The sequence below is a fragment of the Pezoporus wallicus genome, unplaced genomic scaffold, assembly GCF_028554395.1.
Source record: "Pezoporus wallicus isolate ANWC-B61680 ecotype Strahan unplaced genomic scaffold, APGP_CSIRO_Pwel_v1 contig_4684, whole genome shotgun sequence".
NCBI lineage: Eukaryota > Metazoa > Chordata > Aves > Psittaciformes > Psittacidae > Pezoporus > Pezoporus wallicus.
Genome location: NW_026637499.1, coordinates 2,348,762 through 2,368,294, shown reverse-complemented (window position 1 = coordinate 2,368,294; position 19,533 = coordinate 2,348,762). Strand labels below are relative to the sequence as shown.

General features: G+C 40.3%; 1 protein-coding gene across 4 annotated transcripts in view; it reads left to right on the top strand.

Annotated features, from left to right (window-relative positions):
• CDK5RAP2 (CDK5 regulatory subunit associated protein 2) overlaps positions 1-19,533 on the top strand; it is an 80,395-nt gene that overhangs the window by 25,748 nt on the left and 35,114 nt on the right. For all 4 annotated transcript variants that reach the window (XR_008971763.1, XM_057405895.1, XM_057405897.1 and 1 more), the window contains 7 exons: positions 5,490-5,587; positions 9,697-9,827; positions 11,400-11,515; positions 13,124-13,252; positions 17,308-17,403; positions 18,093-18,140; positions 18,762-18,949. Coding sequence is in view for 3 of the 4 variants with exons in the window: in XM_057405895.1 (XP_057261878.1) it covers positions 5,490-5,587; positions 9,697-9,827; positions 11,400-11,515; positions 13,124-13,252; positions 17,308-17,403; positions 18,093-18,140; positions 18,762-18,949 (806 nt within the window). In the remaining variant the exon portion in view is untranslated. The remainder of the gene's footprint in view (positions 1-5,489; positions 5,588-9,696; positions 9,828-11,399; positions 11,516-13,123; positions 13,253-17,307; positions 17,404-18,092; positions 18,141-18,761; positions 18,950-19,533) is intronic.

The window sequence follows — 19,533 nt, the reverse complement described above, 5'->3', positions numbered from 1 at the left end:
ATGATTGTGATGGTATTGGTCTGCCGTATAAAAATACATGATATTGTACTTGGAGGAGTTTATATGGCATCACCAAACTTTACTAAAATAAGACAGGTACTGTTAAGTTTTTAAATCACTTGCTGACTCCATCAGTGCTTTATTTGTACAGATTATTGAGAACTACTTTTGGAGGTACATTTCTTGTCTTTTTTTGGTGGTGTTTGCAGCCTAATATGTTAAGGTCTCCAAAAGCATCAGGCAAAGTAAAAAGGGTTAGACTAGTACATACTATATATGTACTGTTATTTCATTTCTTTAAAATATATCAGTCATGAATGAGATTTCCTCAACAAAGTTTAAAATGAAGTGAGCCAATAGTAAAGGAAACATTACGTGCTGTTTTATGTCACATTCTGAACACACTGGTGATGACCTGCTTAATATGTTATGGGCACTATTATTAAACAAGGTAGGTGCGAGCACACAGAGTCATAGGTTGTAGGACAAGCTCAGAGTAAAGGAGCTGCAGTGCTGTTGCCAGGGTACCAGAGCAGAGTATGGCAAAGTATATATGAATATACATGCAGAGAAAATAAAGTCTGTGAAAGGCTGAGTAGAAATTCTAACTCTCTAAAACAAACTGCAGTGCACGCACGTAACTTCTGTCCCAGAGGAGGATGGAAAATCATGCAGAATCAGTGAAAATCAAACACTAACTTTCCACTATACACCCTACTTCCAATACAGGTATGTAACCAGGGGAGAGAACAGGGGCAAGTGAAGCCCTGCATGCTAATGACCCAGCACCCACCTTCTAATCACCATCTATTCTCTGTTGCTGGTTCACTTAGTGGCTGTGAACAATACCTCATCACAACCCATTGTCCTTGCAGCCCAAGCTCTGTGTAAGATACCTCCCTAAGAACCTGCTTTGGCATATTAAACAGGAGGTTTTGGACACAGATTACCCAGAGCTCTGCTCTCATTGGCTGCTTTGGCCTCTGATGACTTTCCAGTGCTGCACCAACTCTCAACAAACGCCCAGCAGGATGCTCCCCACCAGAGAGAACAGAAACCAAGCTGCTCTGGCCTCACTGATCTTGAAAGTTGAAGAAACTGAATTGAGAGATGCAGAACTTTCTCGCTTTTCATCAGATCTTTTTACTTTATTTGAATTTAATGATGGATTTTTAAAGCAACCAACATCCAAAGCTCTGCTGGGTGCCTTGGCCAGGCCAGGGAAGATAAATGACAGTTTCTAATTTGGGAGTGGATTCTTGAGCCACTGTCACAAGCTGAAGAGAGAGCATGTGAGGACACTGATAATTGGGGTAGTCATGCAACTGCTGATTCTGACATCTATGAAGGCTTGGAATGAAGTCTATTTTATAGCTAAGAAATGCAGAATTGCAAATAGACTCCTTATAATTTTGGAAACTAGTTGGTTTAGTGCTTAATGCTCTTCTTTCACAACCAGTATTCCTTACAAAGCTCTTTTTGTTGGAGTATTTGTTAGGTAAATCTATTTCTAACACAGATTCTTAGACCTCTGTGGTTCATTTTATTACTGAGAAAAGCAGGGAAATTGAGCAAAGTGGCTCTTGCTCAGTCCTTGAGCTGTGCTTCTGGGTGCTGCTGTATTGCAGGTGTAATCTTGCACACAGTGATACTGCAGTATGGGGCCACACTGATAGGAGGTTTAATTCTAAATTGATTTCTCTATATCTCTTTAGATATATGACTCGTTGGCCTGTAACAATTTAAATCTTTGTTGGCAATTGTCTCATTTATGGTAGCCCACACAGAAAGTTTACTGCAGTACTAGAAGAAATGACCAAGTTCTAGTACTGATAGATGGATGGAAGCATCAATGATGAGGTGTAGGTGGTGGTCTTCTCTCAGTCATCATCCTCGAACCTTCAGGGATTTTGGAATGATCCTGATGGTTGTTGTAAGCAGGAGAATATTCAGTGAGGCAACTGGATCTTCTTGTGACTTTGCCAATCACCTATTTATTATGGAGGTATAAACCTTTTAATTTGCTTACAATTTGAGAAACCTTTAATGAAAATAAGTTATGTTTTACACCTCTGCTGCTTAGCATTAGTATTTCAGACTTAAATATAGACTTTAATGTGTTAGATTGCCTCCTTTCATGGGAATATAAATCTTTCACTGCAATATGGTCCTGGATGTCTTGCAGCTATCTCCTTTAACACATTTTCCCTCACACCATGTGTCAAGAGGTTTAATGTTTCATTAACTCCCACAGCATTACGGTCTATTTAAGTTACAGAGCTGCCTTATGTTTTGTGTACCGTTGGGGAGTTGATTGGAGTAATTCACTCCTACGCTTTATTTAGAAATGACAGTAATAATGTACAGGGAAAAAAAACCCCATGTTCAGACTGTATCTCCTCATCCTTATTATTCATGAGAGAGTCTGAAAAATCAAGAACACCTCTTCATGATTTTCCTAACGTCTACCTAGTTGGATGTAGAGTTTACTAATTTGTGTGTAGTCCGTGACATTTGGAATTAAACAGCTCATGTCTCCTGTTATGCAGGGGAAAAAGAGGGAGGATTTCATGAACTTCCTGAGATTTTGGTGCAAATGTAGAACTAAATTAACCTGTGAATTCTCAAAGCAACACAGGAAGCCGGAGCATCATTCTGTGCATGACACTGCTTTGATAATACAACAGCCACAGACCCTGAACAACTGGTGACAACCGTTATCTAATTTGTGTACCGTAAACTCTTCACAGTGACATTACTTTGCCAGTGCTTCAGAAAGAGCTTTTAATTAGGATATGGCTCTGTCGTGTCTTCAGTAATAATTGCAGAGCTTGTATCAGACATATGGAAGAGTTCACTGGAACTTTTAACAGGCTGTTAACCAACTAAATTAAGTCAAAAGATTTATTTCTTCCTGTGGCTTGCTACGTCATTGAGCGGTGTCGTTGTGATCAAGCTTTTTCCTAGTTAAACTGCAGTCTGTGTGTTTCATGTTCAGTGACTGTTCTTGAAAGGCTCAGATTCCAGCATCGTGGTAAGACTCCTTCATTCAGGTTGTAAGACGTACTTTTTAATGTGGGGTTTCTGTGAGGTTTTTTGATTAATGCATCAAAATGGATCTAGATCACTCGCCTCCATCAGTTTGCCTCTGTATTCCTCAGCACTGAGTCAGCAGAAGGCCTTGCTGTGTTCTGCTCCTCTCTGTGTCTAGACAATAAACTTGATATGAATCATGAAATGGTTTGGCTTGGAAAGGGCCTTTAAGATCATCCAGTTCCAACCCCCTGCCGTGGGCAGGGACACCTCACACTAGACCATGTTGCCCACGGCTCTGTCCAACCTGGCTGGAGCCAGGGATGGAGCATTTACCAATTCTTTAGGCAACCTGTTCCAGCACCTCAGCACCCTTACAGTAAAGAACTTCTTCCTTGTTATCTAACCTGAACTTCTCCTGTTTCAGTTTGAACCCATCACCCCTTGTGCTATGGCTGCAGTCCCTGACGAAGAGTCCTTCCTCAGCAGCCTTGTAGCACCCTTCAGATATTGGAAGGCTGCTCTGAGTTCTTCCCACAGCCTTTGCACTTCATGTGTAGAACAGTATTTAATATACCAATTTCACTAGAAACATTTGTTAGAATTCCAGCTACCGCTGGGAATGCTGGTGGTTTAACAGGGTACACATGCACAAAGGCAAGGTCAGAGTCTGTAGCGTTAGGTGGTGGATGGTACTTGCTCTGCAGTAGGATCTGACACGTAGCAGTAATTTGATCCAAACCTGATTACACTTGCAGAATATTATTTACCATATTTGCCAGCATACTGTGAAATCTGAGTGTAAATAATGAAAAGTAAACAACAGTTGTCCTTGCTTTTGTGCTGTTTGCTTTGCAGAATACTGATTTTTTTCCCCAAATTAACAGAGTCTTTGCATCATTAGTGTGATTTAACGAGGTTTTATTGGAGCTCTTTTTGTCGAGATCCCTTCCCTAGGAATTGCAGTTGGAGTAATAACAGCTGCTTCACACTCCTGGGTGTAGATTTCTTCCTCGTTAATGATCTGTTCACTAATGATTTAGTATCTCTCGAGAGTTTCCTTAGCTGAGATTTTACCTGAGCTGTGGCACTTTTTTGTTCTTCCTTTCAGCTTTCAGTCAAAAGAGAAAAGTGAGAGAAGCAAAACTGTTCTTCAAACACAGGCAGAATATAGGTGTCTGACATTAATACAGCTAAATTTGCTATAACTATCCCAGTATTTTCTCTTCTGAGATAGCTTTCTTAGGTATTTTATGTAATAAGTGCAAGCAAATATTCCATTAAATAGCTGCATTTTTTGTCTCCCGCTGGAAAAGGGAACGTGCTGTTGTTTTGGAGTGAAAAGATCTTGGGGAAATCAGTGGTTCCTTACTGAGAATGAAGCATGAGTGTCTGGATTTATTCACATAATAATAATACAGTCTGTGAGCAAGACTGCAGGTAAACAATTGTCTTTTCTTTGCACAAGTAAAGCAGCAGCTTGCAGTGACCCAGCTGAGCGTGCAGAAAGCTGACTCAACGAATGAATCTGACACGTTCATCCTTTATTTGTCGGCTCGATACAGTCCTTTTTGTTCAGAAATGGAACAGAATTTGCAGGAACCCTTCCCTCAAAGAAAGCCAGTTTTATCCAGAGCGCAGAGAGGACTGTTAGGACAATGTTGTAAAGTGTGTGCTTGGAGCTTGGGTTTGTCTGCTTTACCTTCTCCCCCTTCTACTCCTGCCAGGTTGTTCCTGGGTTTTTTGAGTTGTAAACTGGAAGTGAGGATGCTTGGGTTGGGGGGTTTCTTTTTAGACTGCAGCCAGAGCTGGGCTGGGCCAGTTTGGAGAAGGCTTCTTAAGGGGTGACCTAGGAGCAGCTCCAGCGATTGAAGGGGCTACAGGAAACCTGGAGAGGGGCTTTGGACAAGGGCCTGTAGGGACAAGACAGGGGGAATGGCTTTTATCTGCCAGAGGGGAGACTGAGATGAGCTCTTAGGCAGAAGCTCTTCCCTGTGAGGGTGCTGAGGCGCTGGCACAGGGTGCCCAGAGAAGCTGTGGCTGCCCCATCCCTGGCAGTGTTCAAGGCCAGGTTGGACACAGGGGCTTGGAGCAAGCTGCTCTAGTGGAAGGTGTCCCTGCCTGTGGCAGGGGTTGGAGCTGGATGAGCTTCAAGATCCCTTCCAACACAAAGCAATCTGGGATTCTGTGATAAAAATGTTAAACCACTGTTTGGATCCGTGACTCATAATAAGGAAATAGTGAAGCAGTATTTTTCCTCCTTTAATAATGGTTGGTTTTAAGTATCATGAGCAGTTTCCAGGTTCAGATTAGGCTTTGGAGGTGGACAGTCCTGTTCAGCAGATTTGAACTGTACTTATTTCACATTTTCTTCAGGACACAGGTGCACACACAGTTGTAGATGCGCAGACTTAAAACTAACAGTGTAAGCTCAGTATGTTCTTGTTTTAATCCAGGAAAATAAAGAAGCTGAATATGAAAAGCTGATGCTTGCTTTAAGAAAAGAACAAAATATTTATTCTACGCTAGTGAAGACCTTCAGAGAGTCGGATAGGTGAGTACTGTTTCTATTGTGGTGGATAATCTAAACTCAAAGGGCAAAAGGCAGAAGTTTGTACCTGTCAGATGTTCATAAGGGTAAAATGAGCTGTAAAAGAGAAATATTTGTGTAAGTGAGGTTCTGTTATGTAAATTACCTAATGTTCCTGAAAATATTTGTGTTTGGAATGAAATGTCAGAGGAGCCACATTTCCATTTACCTACCAAAGCAAACAGCTTGGGTTTCCAGGAGTCAGCTGTGTTGGAATAGAGGGGGGGAAAAGCAAGTCACAATGAACTTTTGGGTGCTGTATGGTTTCTCGTGTTTTACTCCTGAAATACAGATAATGCTTGTCTTAAATGTGACACTGTGAGGATTTTGATGAGAACATAAGCCAGTAAGATTTCTTTAACCACAAGGTTAAACAAAACAGAGTAATTGAAGTTTGCATAGTATGCCTTCAGTGTAAGGCATTCAGAAGTATGGCAGAGCAAGTGTTTTTTAACCTTTGAGAATCAAAGAATACAACATTTTAGAAAGGAGTCTGTGGCCTACTTTGTAGCCTGTTATTGCTTTGCATCTGAGGAGGACACAGTAGGGTAAAATAAAGACAATTCTTAGCCTTTAGGAAAAATAAATGTGTTTTAGATAAAAAAATTACTTTTATGATTACAAATAACTTGGTTTTGACAGTATTTACGGAGCTGCCTCTGCCTCTCCCTGCCTGAAAGCAATGGCTTGTACCTGCCAGCTTTGTGGAGATGTGTGTTTGTGTTTTGCAGTTGGTTTATAGTCCACTACTGTTTGGAAACCATGAAATGAATAGCACTAGAGTGGGTGAGATCTGGTGTTTGAATTAAGCACATTAATTATAATGCCAGCTTGTGCTTGGACACAGCTTGGAAGCTGTTCCAAGTACCAGAGTCTTTTTCCTTAGAAACAGTGATAGAAGTCAGATTATGGGTTCAAACTGAAACAAGGGAAGTTCAGGTTAGATATAAGGAAGAAGTTCTTCCCCATGAGGGTGATGAGGCGCTGGCACAGGGTGCCCAAAGGAGTGGTAAATGCTGCATCCCTGGCAGTGTTCACGGCCAGGTTGGAAGGAGCCTTGGGCTACATGATCTAGTGTAAAGTGTCCCTGCCCATGGCAGGGGGTTGGAGCTGGATGATCTTAAGGTCCTTTTTAACCCAAACCAGTCTGGGATTCTATGATCATAGAATCATAGAATAGTTAGAGTTGGAAAGGACCTTAAGATCATCAAGTTCCAACCCCCCTGCCATGGGCAGGGACATTTCACACTAAACATCTCACCCAAGGCCGCGTCCAGCCTGGCCTTGAGCACTGCCAGACATGGAGCATTCATAACCTCCCGGGGCAGCCCATTCCAGAGCCCCACCACCCTCACAGGAAAGAATTTCCTCCTTATATCCAATCTAAACTTCCCCTGTTTAAGTTTGAACCCGTTACCCCTTGTCCTATCACTACAGTCCCTAATGAAGAGTCCCTCCCCAGCATCCCTATAGGCCCCCTTCAGGTACTGGAAGGCTGCTATGAGGATACTGGAAGGCTGCTAGGAGGCTGCTGTATGGACTTTATTTCTTCTTTCTGGGAAAAGAGCAATATATTTTGTGACTTTTCTGTTGAACAGTCACCAAAAGAAGGAACAAGTCAGTTGTTTTTAGTGTCTTATGAAGAAGGTGGGACCTGACTTTGAAATGTGTTCTGTGGGTAAGGTGGTTGTCAACACTTCAGAGTGATGACAACAAAATAGTATAGCTCTGATACTAATTTTTCTTAGAATACCTTTCAAATGAGGAAAATGATAACTGTAGTTATAATCATTAGGGTAATAGGAGTTTTGCAATTAACTTCTGTAGAATTAGGAGCAGGATCATTAGTTTTGTTTTCTTGCCATTGAGTTATAGGATGCACAGAGCAGCGATTTGCAGAGGGTGTGCAGTGATTCAGCAGCAGAGCTGGAAGCAGGTTGTCTTACGTCTCCTCCTCATAGTTTTGTGGGCTGAGATGTGCTGTTAATCCCATCAAGGAAGAGTTGACCCCCCAGAGTTCTGGGTAGTTGATAAACAAGCCCTGCAGATAAATTCCACTTCCTCATTCGTGTAATTGCCATCAGCAGTGCCACGGATTTTAGGCAAACATCTGTTTTCTTGCTGACATATCTTCTTTTAGGCGTTATTTATTTTAAGCAACCTGGATGGTTATTTTTCAAACTAAGCTACTGGATGTCAGGACCAAGACATTTTGTGTCTCTTCAAGCGGGAAATAAATGCTTTCTCTTATAAAACCTTTAGCTCATGAAAAGGAGGAAATGTGCTTACTTAGCTTCTCATAATGTGTGGGGTTGGTTTGATTCTTAATTTTTTGCTGAGCATTTAAGAGAGCTCTCTCTTCAAAGATCCTCTTGAAGGAGGGAGGATTGGTTACAGCAGTAGTTTCTTGTGCTGGAAACAGTGACACCAGTCATGTCAGAAGACAGACTGAGGCTTTTCATACATGCTGCCTGTTAATGAATGTGTTTCTACAATATGCTGTTATTTTCACATGAGTATGATGTGCTGGATGTTACTGTAGAGTCTCCTCTAAGATGGATTTAAATCTGTTGTAAAGATTCCTGAATTCTCTGGCATTTAGTGCTGCGGCTTGGAAATTTGACAGCAGCTTAATTTATCTTCAAGCAGTGAAGTTCTGAGTGAAGTAAATAATACTATGAGTTCAGTAACACTGAATTTGTTACTAAATCCACTTTATTTCATATTACAATTTCAGTTTTTAGTGTATTTAAGTCTTTTTAGGGACTGATCAGAACTGAATTGGTATCCTTGAAGAGTTTGGGGAAGATACAGCAAAGGGCAGCCAGAGGTGCTGATGCTGAGGACAGTGGCTGATGCTCACGTAAGAGCCTCAGTGGCCACTTTGCAATGAAGCAGCTTAAAGAATTATTTTACCTTAACAAATTATAATCTGTGTATCTTGAGATAATTGAGATGATTAGACCTTAAAAAGTCCTTTTACAGCCTGTTGGATGAATGAAGGAATAAAACAGTTATGTCTGGGTCATGTTTTCAATGAAACATGATCTTTTCGGTTTTATCTTAAGTGGAGCATTAGACTGTATAGTATAGTATGGGAAGGGAACAAAGTTTCCATGGTCACCATATCATGGAATGCACATAGCCATCAATATTATGTGATAATTATATTTTTGGGCATTGTCGTGGTTTAAGCCCAGCTGTAAATCAGAACCACGCAGCCAGTCGCTCACTCCCCACCCCTGTTCCTCCCCCTGCTCCTGGAGGAATGGGAAGGAGAGTCGACAGAATGTGACTCCCATGGTTTGAGACAAGAACAGTCCAGTAACTAAGGTATAACACAAACCACTGCTGCTACCACCAATAATAAGAATGATAAGGGAAATAACAAGAGAAGAGAATACAACCACTCACCACCCGCCGACCCATACCCAGCCTGACCCCAAGCAGTGATCTCGCCCTTCTGGGTAACTGCCCCCCGTTTTACCTCCTGGGCATGACATGTTATGGTATGGAATACCTCTTTGGCTAGCTTGGGTCAGGTTTCCTGTCTCTGCTTCCTCCCGGCTTCCCCTTCTCCCTGGCAGAGAATGAGACTCACAAAGTCCTTGGTCAGAGTAAACATTACCGAGCAACAACTAAAAACAGTGGTGTTATCAGCACTGTTCCCAGGCTGAAAGTCAAAACCACAGCACTGCACCAGCTACTAAGGAGGAGAAAAAAGACTGCTACTGCTGAACCCAGGACTTTTCAGAAGTTAGCAATTGTGATTTACCTCAAGTAGAATTACACAGCACTTGGCTGGTGGAATATATCTGTTGAAGCTGACATGGAAGCAGCACAGCTCCAAACAGCAAGATAAAGTCATATATGTAAACTTTTAATCTCATCTTTCAATATTGAGATTTGTTTGTGCCTATGTATCAAAATGCTGTAACTGTGTGATGAAAACCAGTGATGGCTTAATGGGAAACAGGCTCTGTGTGGAAGCGCCTATATATAAAACATGCTGAGATCCACAACAAAATGTTTTAAATTGAATATTGAAGATTGTTTTTTCTCCGTTTCTTTAGTATAAATAGCTTGCAAATGGAACTGAACAACATTTTCATGTTGAGAAAGCAACTAGAAGAAGCTGTTTTAGATAATCGGAATCTCCAGAAGATCTTAGAAGATCAGATTAAGGACATTAAAACCCGACAAGGTCTGTATACAGCAGCTCATCCCTTTCCTTGATCTGCTTGCACAAAACTGGCTTTATTACAGTTTGCTGTGATGGAGAAGAAACGTTTGAGAGAAGAAAAATGTGGGAAAAGACTTTTGTGCAGCTTTCTATACTGAAAATTACGTGGAAGATTTGTAACAGAATGTCTTTGAGCAATCGGGGTATATACAGAGGGACAGCTTTGCTCTTTCTGTGCAGCAAATGTTAGTAATTCCATGGCAATTCTACTGCAGTGATCATTTCAAGCTGCCTACAATTTTGAACCCATAGAACTTACTGTTTTCTTCAGGAGTCAGAGATTCCTGCCTTTAAGTGAAGCTGTGGCCATGGGATCACTTTCTGGCCATGGAATGTAATTATTTCACAGCACTTGGTAAAGTGCTCGTCTCAGGAAATGGCTAAACTCCTCCTACCTGAAGTGCTTCCAGAGAAAGAAGAAATAGCCAGAGGTTTTACTTTGTAACTCATAAATTGTAGAGCTTTTAAATATATCTTATCTTCTGGCTTTTATATTGCACTTCTTTGGATGTGTTTTTAGGATATACTTAGATATAGAAAAGAATAATTGAAGTGGACATAGTTAAATATAGTTTACTGCATCTGTACAGAGGTATCTGTTTTATTCATGAGGGGATATATAAATAACAGTAGAGCCTATTCAATTACCCCTTTCAACTTTGATTTTCAATTTTAGCATCACTCTCTTGACAGCTATGCTAGGTGACAAAAGGTAAGCTTCTGCTGTTGCAGTTTCCAATCTCAGCAGCACAGAGATGATGAACTAGGGTAGGCAAAAGGGTCTTGGGGATACTCCTGGCTTCCCAGAGCAGTTGTGCTGAGGGTGAGGCTGGTAGGAATAAAAGCTCTGAACATTAGGAGTCATTTGTGAAGCTCTGGGTCTTTGCAGCAGCCACAGGATCAGTGTCAGAGGTGGGAAGAGGATTTGGATGTCTCCTCTGTCCTAATTTAAATACGCTTTCTCTCTATCTAATGAGATGTATTTATAGAATTAGCTGTCATCTATAGTGTAAATGAACAGGTGTTTATTGAAACATAACAAATCATTCCTGCATTTAGAGAGGAAATGCATAGGTAACTATGCTCCATTCAATTAATGCAATCTTTTGACCCCAAAGCAAACTCAGTTCAGTAACTGTCTAACCTGGCTTTTCACCTTGAGGCCTCGTGTTTGTGTTTATGAAAAGATGGTTAAACCAGAATAACTATTCGTGCCTTCCTGCTCCTCCCTAAAAATTATTCCTAATTGTAATGCTAAATATGCAAATTATAATTCAGAACTCATCCTGATAACCACAGAAAATAGAGCCCCAGAAAACAGAGCCTGTCTGCGTGTCAGCGGCACAAAGAGATATGAGGGCAGAATCTGTTCCATTAAGCAGAAAGCTTATTTTGGGGTTTGAAGCATTTTGACTGGCCTCCCATAGACTTTACTAGTTGGTTCTTATTTGAAAAGTCCTGTCTTTGCATTTGATGCTGTGTTTCTCTGCAAATAATTCCTGATATAACTCCTATCCTTGGTTATTTTGACAGATGAAACACTTTCTTTCTGTGGCGATCAAACATCTTATATGAGTATCTGTTTAAGAGAGAAAGATCATTTATGCCCACAGATAGACCATCTGTCTCTTGAAGAACTTAAGGAAAAGGTATTGATCTCTTCTATTATTTACTATTTCTAATGGCTTAATTCTGCTTCTTTTAGCGTCTGTGTATCTCTCTCAAAAAGGTTTATTTAGGTATGGTTGGGTAGTCCTGAAAGGATTTGAAGTTTTCATCTCTGTGGTTTGTGATCTGCCTTTTATGAACTATTTAGTCTTTGTTCCACCACATAAGCTTCAGAATCAGCTGAAAGATAGCTGGCTTGCTGCAAAGGTTTTATGATAGACGCTTGGATTAAAGTTGTTTCAGACTCAGTACCATATTTTAGTGATCATGAAGTACCTCCAAAGAAAGGTTTGTGCATTAAGAATCCTATGACGTGTATTTCATGCACCTTTATTAATCACGAAAGTGTTAGTGGTGTCTATAATTTCTACTTCTCTATAGCATACTCCATCCCAGGATTTGCAAGTCTTTTGGTAAATATGGCATGTTATAAAATAACCATGAGGTACGTTAATGTTCTCTCCGTTCTACATAAGGATATCTGAAATACACAGAGATTAAATGTGCAGACCATTGTCAGCCAGTAAATCAGTATTGCAGTTCAGAAACTTGTTACTTATCCTGTGCAGTGACCTCCGATCCATGCACCCGTTGATGATAAAGAATTACTTTGATTATGGCTGTTTAGGAGTGAACATAAATCAAGTTTTACATTTCTTATGGCCAGCTGAATTGTAGGCAGGCGTTCAGAATCTGGGGGTGGGTAATCGAAGGGAAGAAGTTTGCCTTACACTGAACAGGTTTCAAAAAACAGAGCCCCAGATTGTGTCCCAGTCCCGTTCTGGGGTTATACCACTTTTATCTCTGAACATATTCCCTTCAGTACATTCAGGGATGCTCATTAGCAAAAGAGTTTATGGTTTATAAACCATTTCTTACTTGAAAAATGGTTTCTATGCTTGAAAGCTGGTCTGTTTCCCCAAGTATTTCAGTTGGTCTAATAAAGACATTCCACTTTCTTCTGCAGATGTTGTCTTCTGCCTTGGCAGTGTTCAAGGCCAGGTTGGATGGGACTTGGAGCAACCTGGTCTAGTGTGAGGTGTCCCTGTCCATTGCAGGGGGGTTGGAACTAGGTGATCTTAAGGTCCCTTCTAACCTGAACCGTTCAGTGATTCTTGAGTCTACATTACTCTGTGACAGTAATGTCTGTTCAAGAGCTTTGAACATGGTTGTCCTGTGAAACTACTCGGAATTATAGTGGTTATAAAGGGTGTTTGAGATAGAACAAGGCTGTTTCTGAATGCTGCTATTTCCCTGTAATGCTGGTTTCCCTTGCACTAAAATGTTCCTTCTCAAATCAGTTTGTTGGTGTGAGGTGCCCTCAGGTTTCTTCTTGCTGCCGAGTTGTGAAACGTGGTACCTCAACTTAATAACATGGTTGGAAACTATGGCCTTACAAGTTAAGATTTCTTGAACTCACAAATACATAACCATGTTTTCATACTTAGGGAGATTGCCTCATGAGCAGGTATAGAAACTCAGGCTTCCTAACTGCAGTTTAGATTTAGCTGGGGATTTATATATCTTCATTTGTTTTCATACTAGTATGGATGTTACCAGTTCTGTTTGTTCTTCCTTTGATTATTTAGGTTGCTGACCTTCTCTTGATGGTTAAGGATCTGCAGTCAATTAATCAAGAACTTAAGAAAAAGCAGCTTGGACTTTGTACAACAGACTCTAAAGGGACGGAAGCACTAAAAATACTAAACCACAGTGAGGTAGGTTTTCTCTATTAAAGTAGTGAATCTGACTCTTACATCTGATACACCTTGTGGAGTCGTTTACATCAATACAAAATGAGTGTAAACCCCTCAGGCCTTGCTAATGCCTTATAATAGCTTCTGAAATTAATGATGTAAGCGACTTTAAGATGTTAGCACAACAGAGAGTGAGCTCCATACAAGTGTTCCGTGATGTGTCAAGTTAATTTTAAGGAAACAAAATACACATGGAAATATTACTTGGGGGTGTGATGTATTCATTTTATCAATTGAAAGGGGAGGAAGTCGTTAAGTTGACAAAGAAAGCAGTATCTTGTATAACATTTTAGTTATTATTGGAAGTGTGCTTGTCTACTGTTCAAGAATCATTCTGATGCTGTATCTAATTCTGTTCTTATCTCCTCTGCATCTACAAAACTGTAGCCAAAAAAGAGAGAAAAGCACTTCAGGTCACTCAAATACTTGGCTGTTCCTCCATATAGAGTATAGAAGTATATGGAGAACCGGCCAGCATGTGGTAGATTGCAGAGAGGTGCAAGGAAATAATCATTGCTGGGTGTTTCATTCTTTAGCCCAAAACTAAGACTTGTTTTAGCTGTAGGGAGGAAGGTGTCTTGGCAAAATACTTCCAGTGGGAAGCATTTTGGGTCCTGGATTGCTGAGTGTGAATGGTGAAGGAGGCTCTGGTAGATTCTAGTGAACCTTCTAGCCTCTAGTCACAAAATACTCGTGCTTTTTCAGTTTGAAGCCATGCTGGTGCTACCTTTAATTGAAATATGTTTTAAATCATAGATTGACCTTTAGAGATGCCATAGCTTTTATCAAAATCATGAATTACATCTCCCTGTAATAGCTTTGCATGAAAAGCTTGTGGGCAATCTGCACTTCCTAGATGAATATGTGCAGCAGTTTGCCTCTTTACCCTGCAGAGGGTGCTGCACTCCCACTGATGCCATAATTAAACCAAAGATGCTCTGTCCTGTGTAATAAAGATTATCCTGACAAGATACTGTGTGCTCCTGTGTTTGTCTCAGCACGAAAAGTACATGTAGGGCTACTTCCTTAAGAAGCTGTCTACATGAAATTAGATGTAGAATGACAGAGTGAAGCTTCTAAAATACAAATAAACCTCAACATTCTAGTAAGGAAATAGGAAAATAAAATAGGGTATTTTAACCATTTTAACCATGCCAGAATGCTAATATCACTATGGAGCTCAAAAGTGAAAGGAGCTATAATTAAGTGTTTAGTTTAAAAAGTATCATTTGATCAGTCTTGACAATAAATGGCAACCTGGATTTCGGGCTATGGCTTGTGACAGCAGTGTGTTTTGCATCTTAATAACCATTGTCAAAACCCCCTAAGTTCTGGTTTTCATGTGTATTTTGGGCTTGAATTTGCTGGCAGGTAGTGCTGAGCTGACAGTAACGTATGTGCTATATGAGGGATTTGGACAGGCACAGGAAGATGTATGCTACTCTGGTTCTTACAATGTACCCATCTTTCTTTTCCTTTGGCTTCTTCCCTGGCTTCAAAGCACAAGGGAAGATGAAGCTGCATGTTGGTGCCTCTGAAGGGCATCTCCCTAAGGTCTGACAGCCCCTAGGACTCTGTGTCTTGGCTCAATGTTCATGTTAGGAGGGAGAAGGAGGAGAGAAAAAGGTTGTTGTTGTACTGTCCTCTGAACATCTGCTTTCTCAGAGAGAAGCAGCCTCAGTGATTTCAGCCTTCAGGGCTCCAGGGATCTTTGCAAACCAAGCATATCAGTGGTTCATTTAGGAGAAACATTCTCAAGGTTTTTAGTCTCCAAGGAAATACTTTAAACAGCAGCTTATTCTGGGTAGGCTTTTTTTCTTTTCCTGGCCTTAGGACACTTATTTTCTTTTAATATTATGGTTGTATTCCTTAGAGCCCAGCAAGTTTCTTTCCAGCATCTCAGCCACAGGACCGGGCTCAAATCTCAGTCGTTTGTTATAACGGTGTTCTATAACCCAGTGGTCCTGTGTAATAGTTTCAGTCTAAGTATCATCACTTATTAAACCAAATACTGGCCTGGGAAAAGCCTATACTAATAAATGCTGAGGTATAAAAAGGAGTTGCATTGGGTGGGTAAAGGTGTATGTGAAAATAAGTTTATTTTTAATACACAAGTGTAAGGGTTGTCCTGAATCTACACATGGAAGATTAAACCTTAGCAGTTTTCTTTATAATAGCTAAAATTACTGCACCTTTGGCATCCCGTGAGTACAACAAAAAGATCTTATAATGCATGCCCTTGCTAGATACCAGAATCCTGTCTGTGTCTTCCTCCACTTTTCAGTTGGTCTTTACTTTGTGCTGTCCTAGAAAACCAAGTCTGAGTGCAGATACCAAAATAATTCAATCACGAGGTGGAAGTTAGTTTTCAATATAGATTTTTAATAGCAAGAGGCAAATATATCAATATGCTGCACCATCCGGTTTCTGCCTTTTAAAATTCATACTTTAAACCATTAGAGCTGCTAATAGTGGAGGGATAGGAAGATAAGGCTTTTCTCATTTATTTCATATGTATATATATATATACACACACACATATATATGTGAATACATTCTCTGCATACTCAATTAAAACTCAAACCCTATGCAGGCATTCAATGCCCACTGTCCTTAAGAAGGAAAACTTATGCCCCTTGCAGAATCCTGCTTTCCTGTGGTTGCACTGCCATGCTGTGAGCTGAGACTTTCCAGCATGTGGTACAGGGGAAGCAGGTTTCTCTTTTCCTGCCATAAGTTTCAGCCCTGTGCTGTACATCCCTCAAAGCTATAAATATCACATGCATGACCCCTAGGCACCAGCTTCTTTCCTTCCAGTCCGTCTTCTGAATCTCTCTGCCTATAAACTCCATTTTCTGTAACTATGCTCAAGATTCTGTTTTCCTTGTCTTATGGTCATTTTTCTTTCACCCAAGTCACACCAAAATACGACTGTTAAACCCAGAGGTGCTATACTATTGCTACAAATGCTTTAAAACTAATAATGCAGGTTTGAATCCTCTGTTAGTGCTGTATCCTACTATGGTTTAAGCATTTTAGACACAGCATCCTTAATGTTCACTGTCACTTTTGCATGTTTCTACTATTTAATGAGATTTTAGCAGCAAAGATCTGAAGAGAGGGGAGGTTTAGATCAGACATAAGGAAGAAAGAAGGGTGCTGAGGCACTGGCACAGGGTTCCCAGGGAAGCTGTGGCTGCCCCATCCCTGGCAGTGTTCGAGGCCAGGTTGGACACAGGGGCTTGGAGCAAGCTGCTCTAGTGGAAGGTGTCCCTGCCTGTGGCAGGGGGTTGGAACTGGATGAGCTTTAAGGTCCCTTCCAACCCAACCATTCTGTGATTCTATCCAGCAAACCAAAGGGATTCTCACCTTCCTGCCAGTAATGCTGATGTCAGGAGCTTTGGTTCTGCTACTAAAAAGGCTGAGTTTTCCTCCTTTTTTGCTCAGGAATTATTAGTGGTGGGCCATGGATTTGGTCTCATGGAAAATAAGTAGAAAAAGGATGACCTGGCACCATTTGCTACAGATTGGCACATTTGGGCAAGATGCAGCAGATTGTAACTTGAAGTGTTACAGGAAATCTTCTTACTGTCTAGCAAGCTACATGTGCTTTGTTTTAAAAGCATCTATGTTTTGGATGCTGGAGCATAAATTGTGTACCAAATGGAAATACATTCTGGAAATTGAAGAATAAAATAGGCAGAGTGAGAACATGAAGAGACAGATCGTTTCCCAGAAGGTTTTTATGTTCTTTGTAAACTCTGAGGAGAAAGGGTTAAATATAAATGAAGGAATGTATAAGACAAAGTTTCACTGTGTTGAAGATGAATTGTTCCTGGGTCTGTGTTAATATTCTTTGATCTTGTTGAAGAAACCTAATTCAGTGTTTGTTACTTTGTATTGCAGCCATTTCTTATTTTTCTTTTAAGACATATCACTGACTTATTTATGCATGTTTCATATCACGGTATTTTTTTGTTGTGCTACATTTTCACATCATTCCATAATTTGTGTAGCATCTTGAAACAACAGAGGAGCCTGTGATGCAGACTGAAGGCGGTGACAATGCCAGGAAGATGCAGAACAGCCAGTTTTCTGAGAGGGTCAGTCAGGTAGGGCTCCACTCTGGGTCCATTATGTTAAAGTGCTCTTCTCTCTGCATGCCTTTAGAAGTTCTGATTTTCTCAGAACACAGTCTTTTGCAAACAAAGCATACTTCTCTTGGTATCTGATTTTGCTTTCAACTAATCGTTATCCTAAAGAGGTTATGAAAGCTTTTTCTGCTGCTAGGCTTCTGCGGTCAGGACAGGTTTTGTTCTGGTCCTTGTTTTCTCTTGTTTGAGTCATAATCTTCCTTAATGGGGATGACAGTCCCTTGAAGTTGTTTCTTTGCATACACACAGACTGATCTTCAGCCTCCACTGCAGTCAGGCCTGTAGTTCAAATTGTATAAGGTTCGCTTGCTATGATTGAGGAAAAAATGCTGTAGATCCTTCTTCACGGTTGAAATACTTGATGTCTTGATTATTTGATGAATACATTTTCATGCATACAGGAAACTGCTGTCCTCTTATTCTATCACTTAAATGCAATGTAATAGAAAGCATCATGGAATCATCAAATAATCCAGGTTGCAAGGGACTTTAGAGGATCATAAAGTGCAAATAAAGGTGAACCTTTCTGGTTTAAAAGTTGAAACAGGCTAAAATATGACACAAAATGGGGCATTTTGGTTAATAATCATGAAGAATAATGATGTTCTGTTTGTAATGTGTGATTTCTGTGTTCCTCTGTTTACTAGGTATGCCTTCAGGTATCTTTGGATTTCCCTTGTGAAGTGGATAAACAGGTAAGTGATGTATTGTAAAGGTTCTCTTGACTCTTAAGCATCTTAATCTCATGTTGCTGGTATCTGCTGATAGAAATTGTATCCAAATGGGCCCAGTGTGAATTCTCTTTGAAGACTTTAATTGATTTAAATGGGGTTGAATTACTGGAGAGATCCCATGTAAAAATTTGCTAAGACATGTCTATGGTGTTGCATATAAGAAGTTGGCAGCTTGTAAGTACTTCAAGCTTCATCTTGTCCTGGCCATCGGGGCTTTTATCTGGAGATCCCAGGACAGAATCTGTGCTATAAAGACAGCTGATTCAAAGGGGAACTAATAAAAAGTTAGCTCCAATCTGCAGACAACATTCCAGAAGTTTCATACCCCTTCATAGATGAAGACCTTCAGGGAAATCTACTTACTATTTATGAAACAACTGATCACTGTGAATTAATCGTATGGAATAGATGTTAATTAGTTTTTCTATTAATAAATAGTAAGTGAAATGTCTGTGGATGCTTCTTAATGTAGATAAAAAGCATCAGGAATTACAAAACCTGATTACAAAAAGATTACAGCCCTGAATTTAATAGAGCATTACATACCTGTGTAATAAGAAAATGTTGGCAATTTTTTAACAGATAACTCCATCAGGCTATTCAGAGAGTTTCTGCACAGACAGACATTATAGGAGTCCACATAAGCTTCAATTTGAACATGATACACCTGGCAAACACTTGGGCAGAATGGGAATGAGTGAACATGAAACAGAAGATGATTTGCTCACATCTCTGCTAAGAGAAAAGAGAACATCTGTATTGGAATCTACGTAAGTATGAGGGATATGCACTGCTTTTGACAGTATTTCTATTTGAGAAGAGAATAAAGTCATTTTGCTAAAGTGAATTTAGATAATGGCACTGTCTAATTTACCTGAGAGATTGACAAGGCACTTTCAGAGCCATTTTAGTCTATCATGCAATTAAGTCATTAGGAAACGTACTATCAGTAGAAATCCTTGAGAAAAACACATTACAAGAAAAAAACTTCTCCAAAGTTACTGATAGAGGGAATTTTACCATAGGAACCAGCTGTTTTCAGGATGTGCTCTAGCAGTGTGAAAGGCCACGGATAGGTGTTAGTGAAAGGCATTATGGTGGAGGAGACAGCACTTCTCTGCTGTAAGAATTACAGGTAAGGAAGTGAGGATGGAGGAACTGGAGTGACAAGGGTTGTTTTACAAGGCTAATTCTGAATGGACATTACTGTATGCTTTGTGGCCTTTGCTGTTTCATCTAAGCTGCTTGGACAGAGGTTTGCTCTATGTGTGCAGTTTAGGGAGTCTGGGCCTGTGTCCTGTGATTGACTGGTTGGTTAATCCAGTGTAACTGCTTGTAGGACTGTGCTGGGATG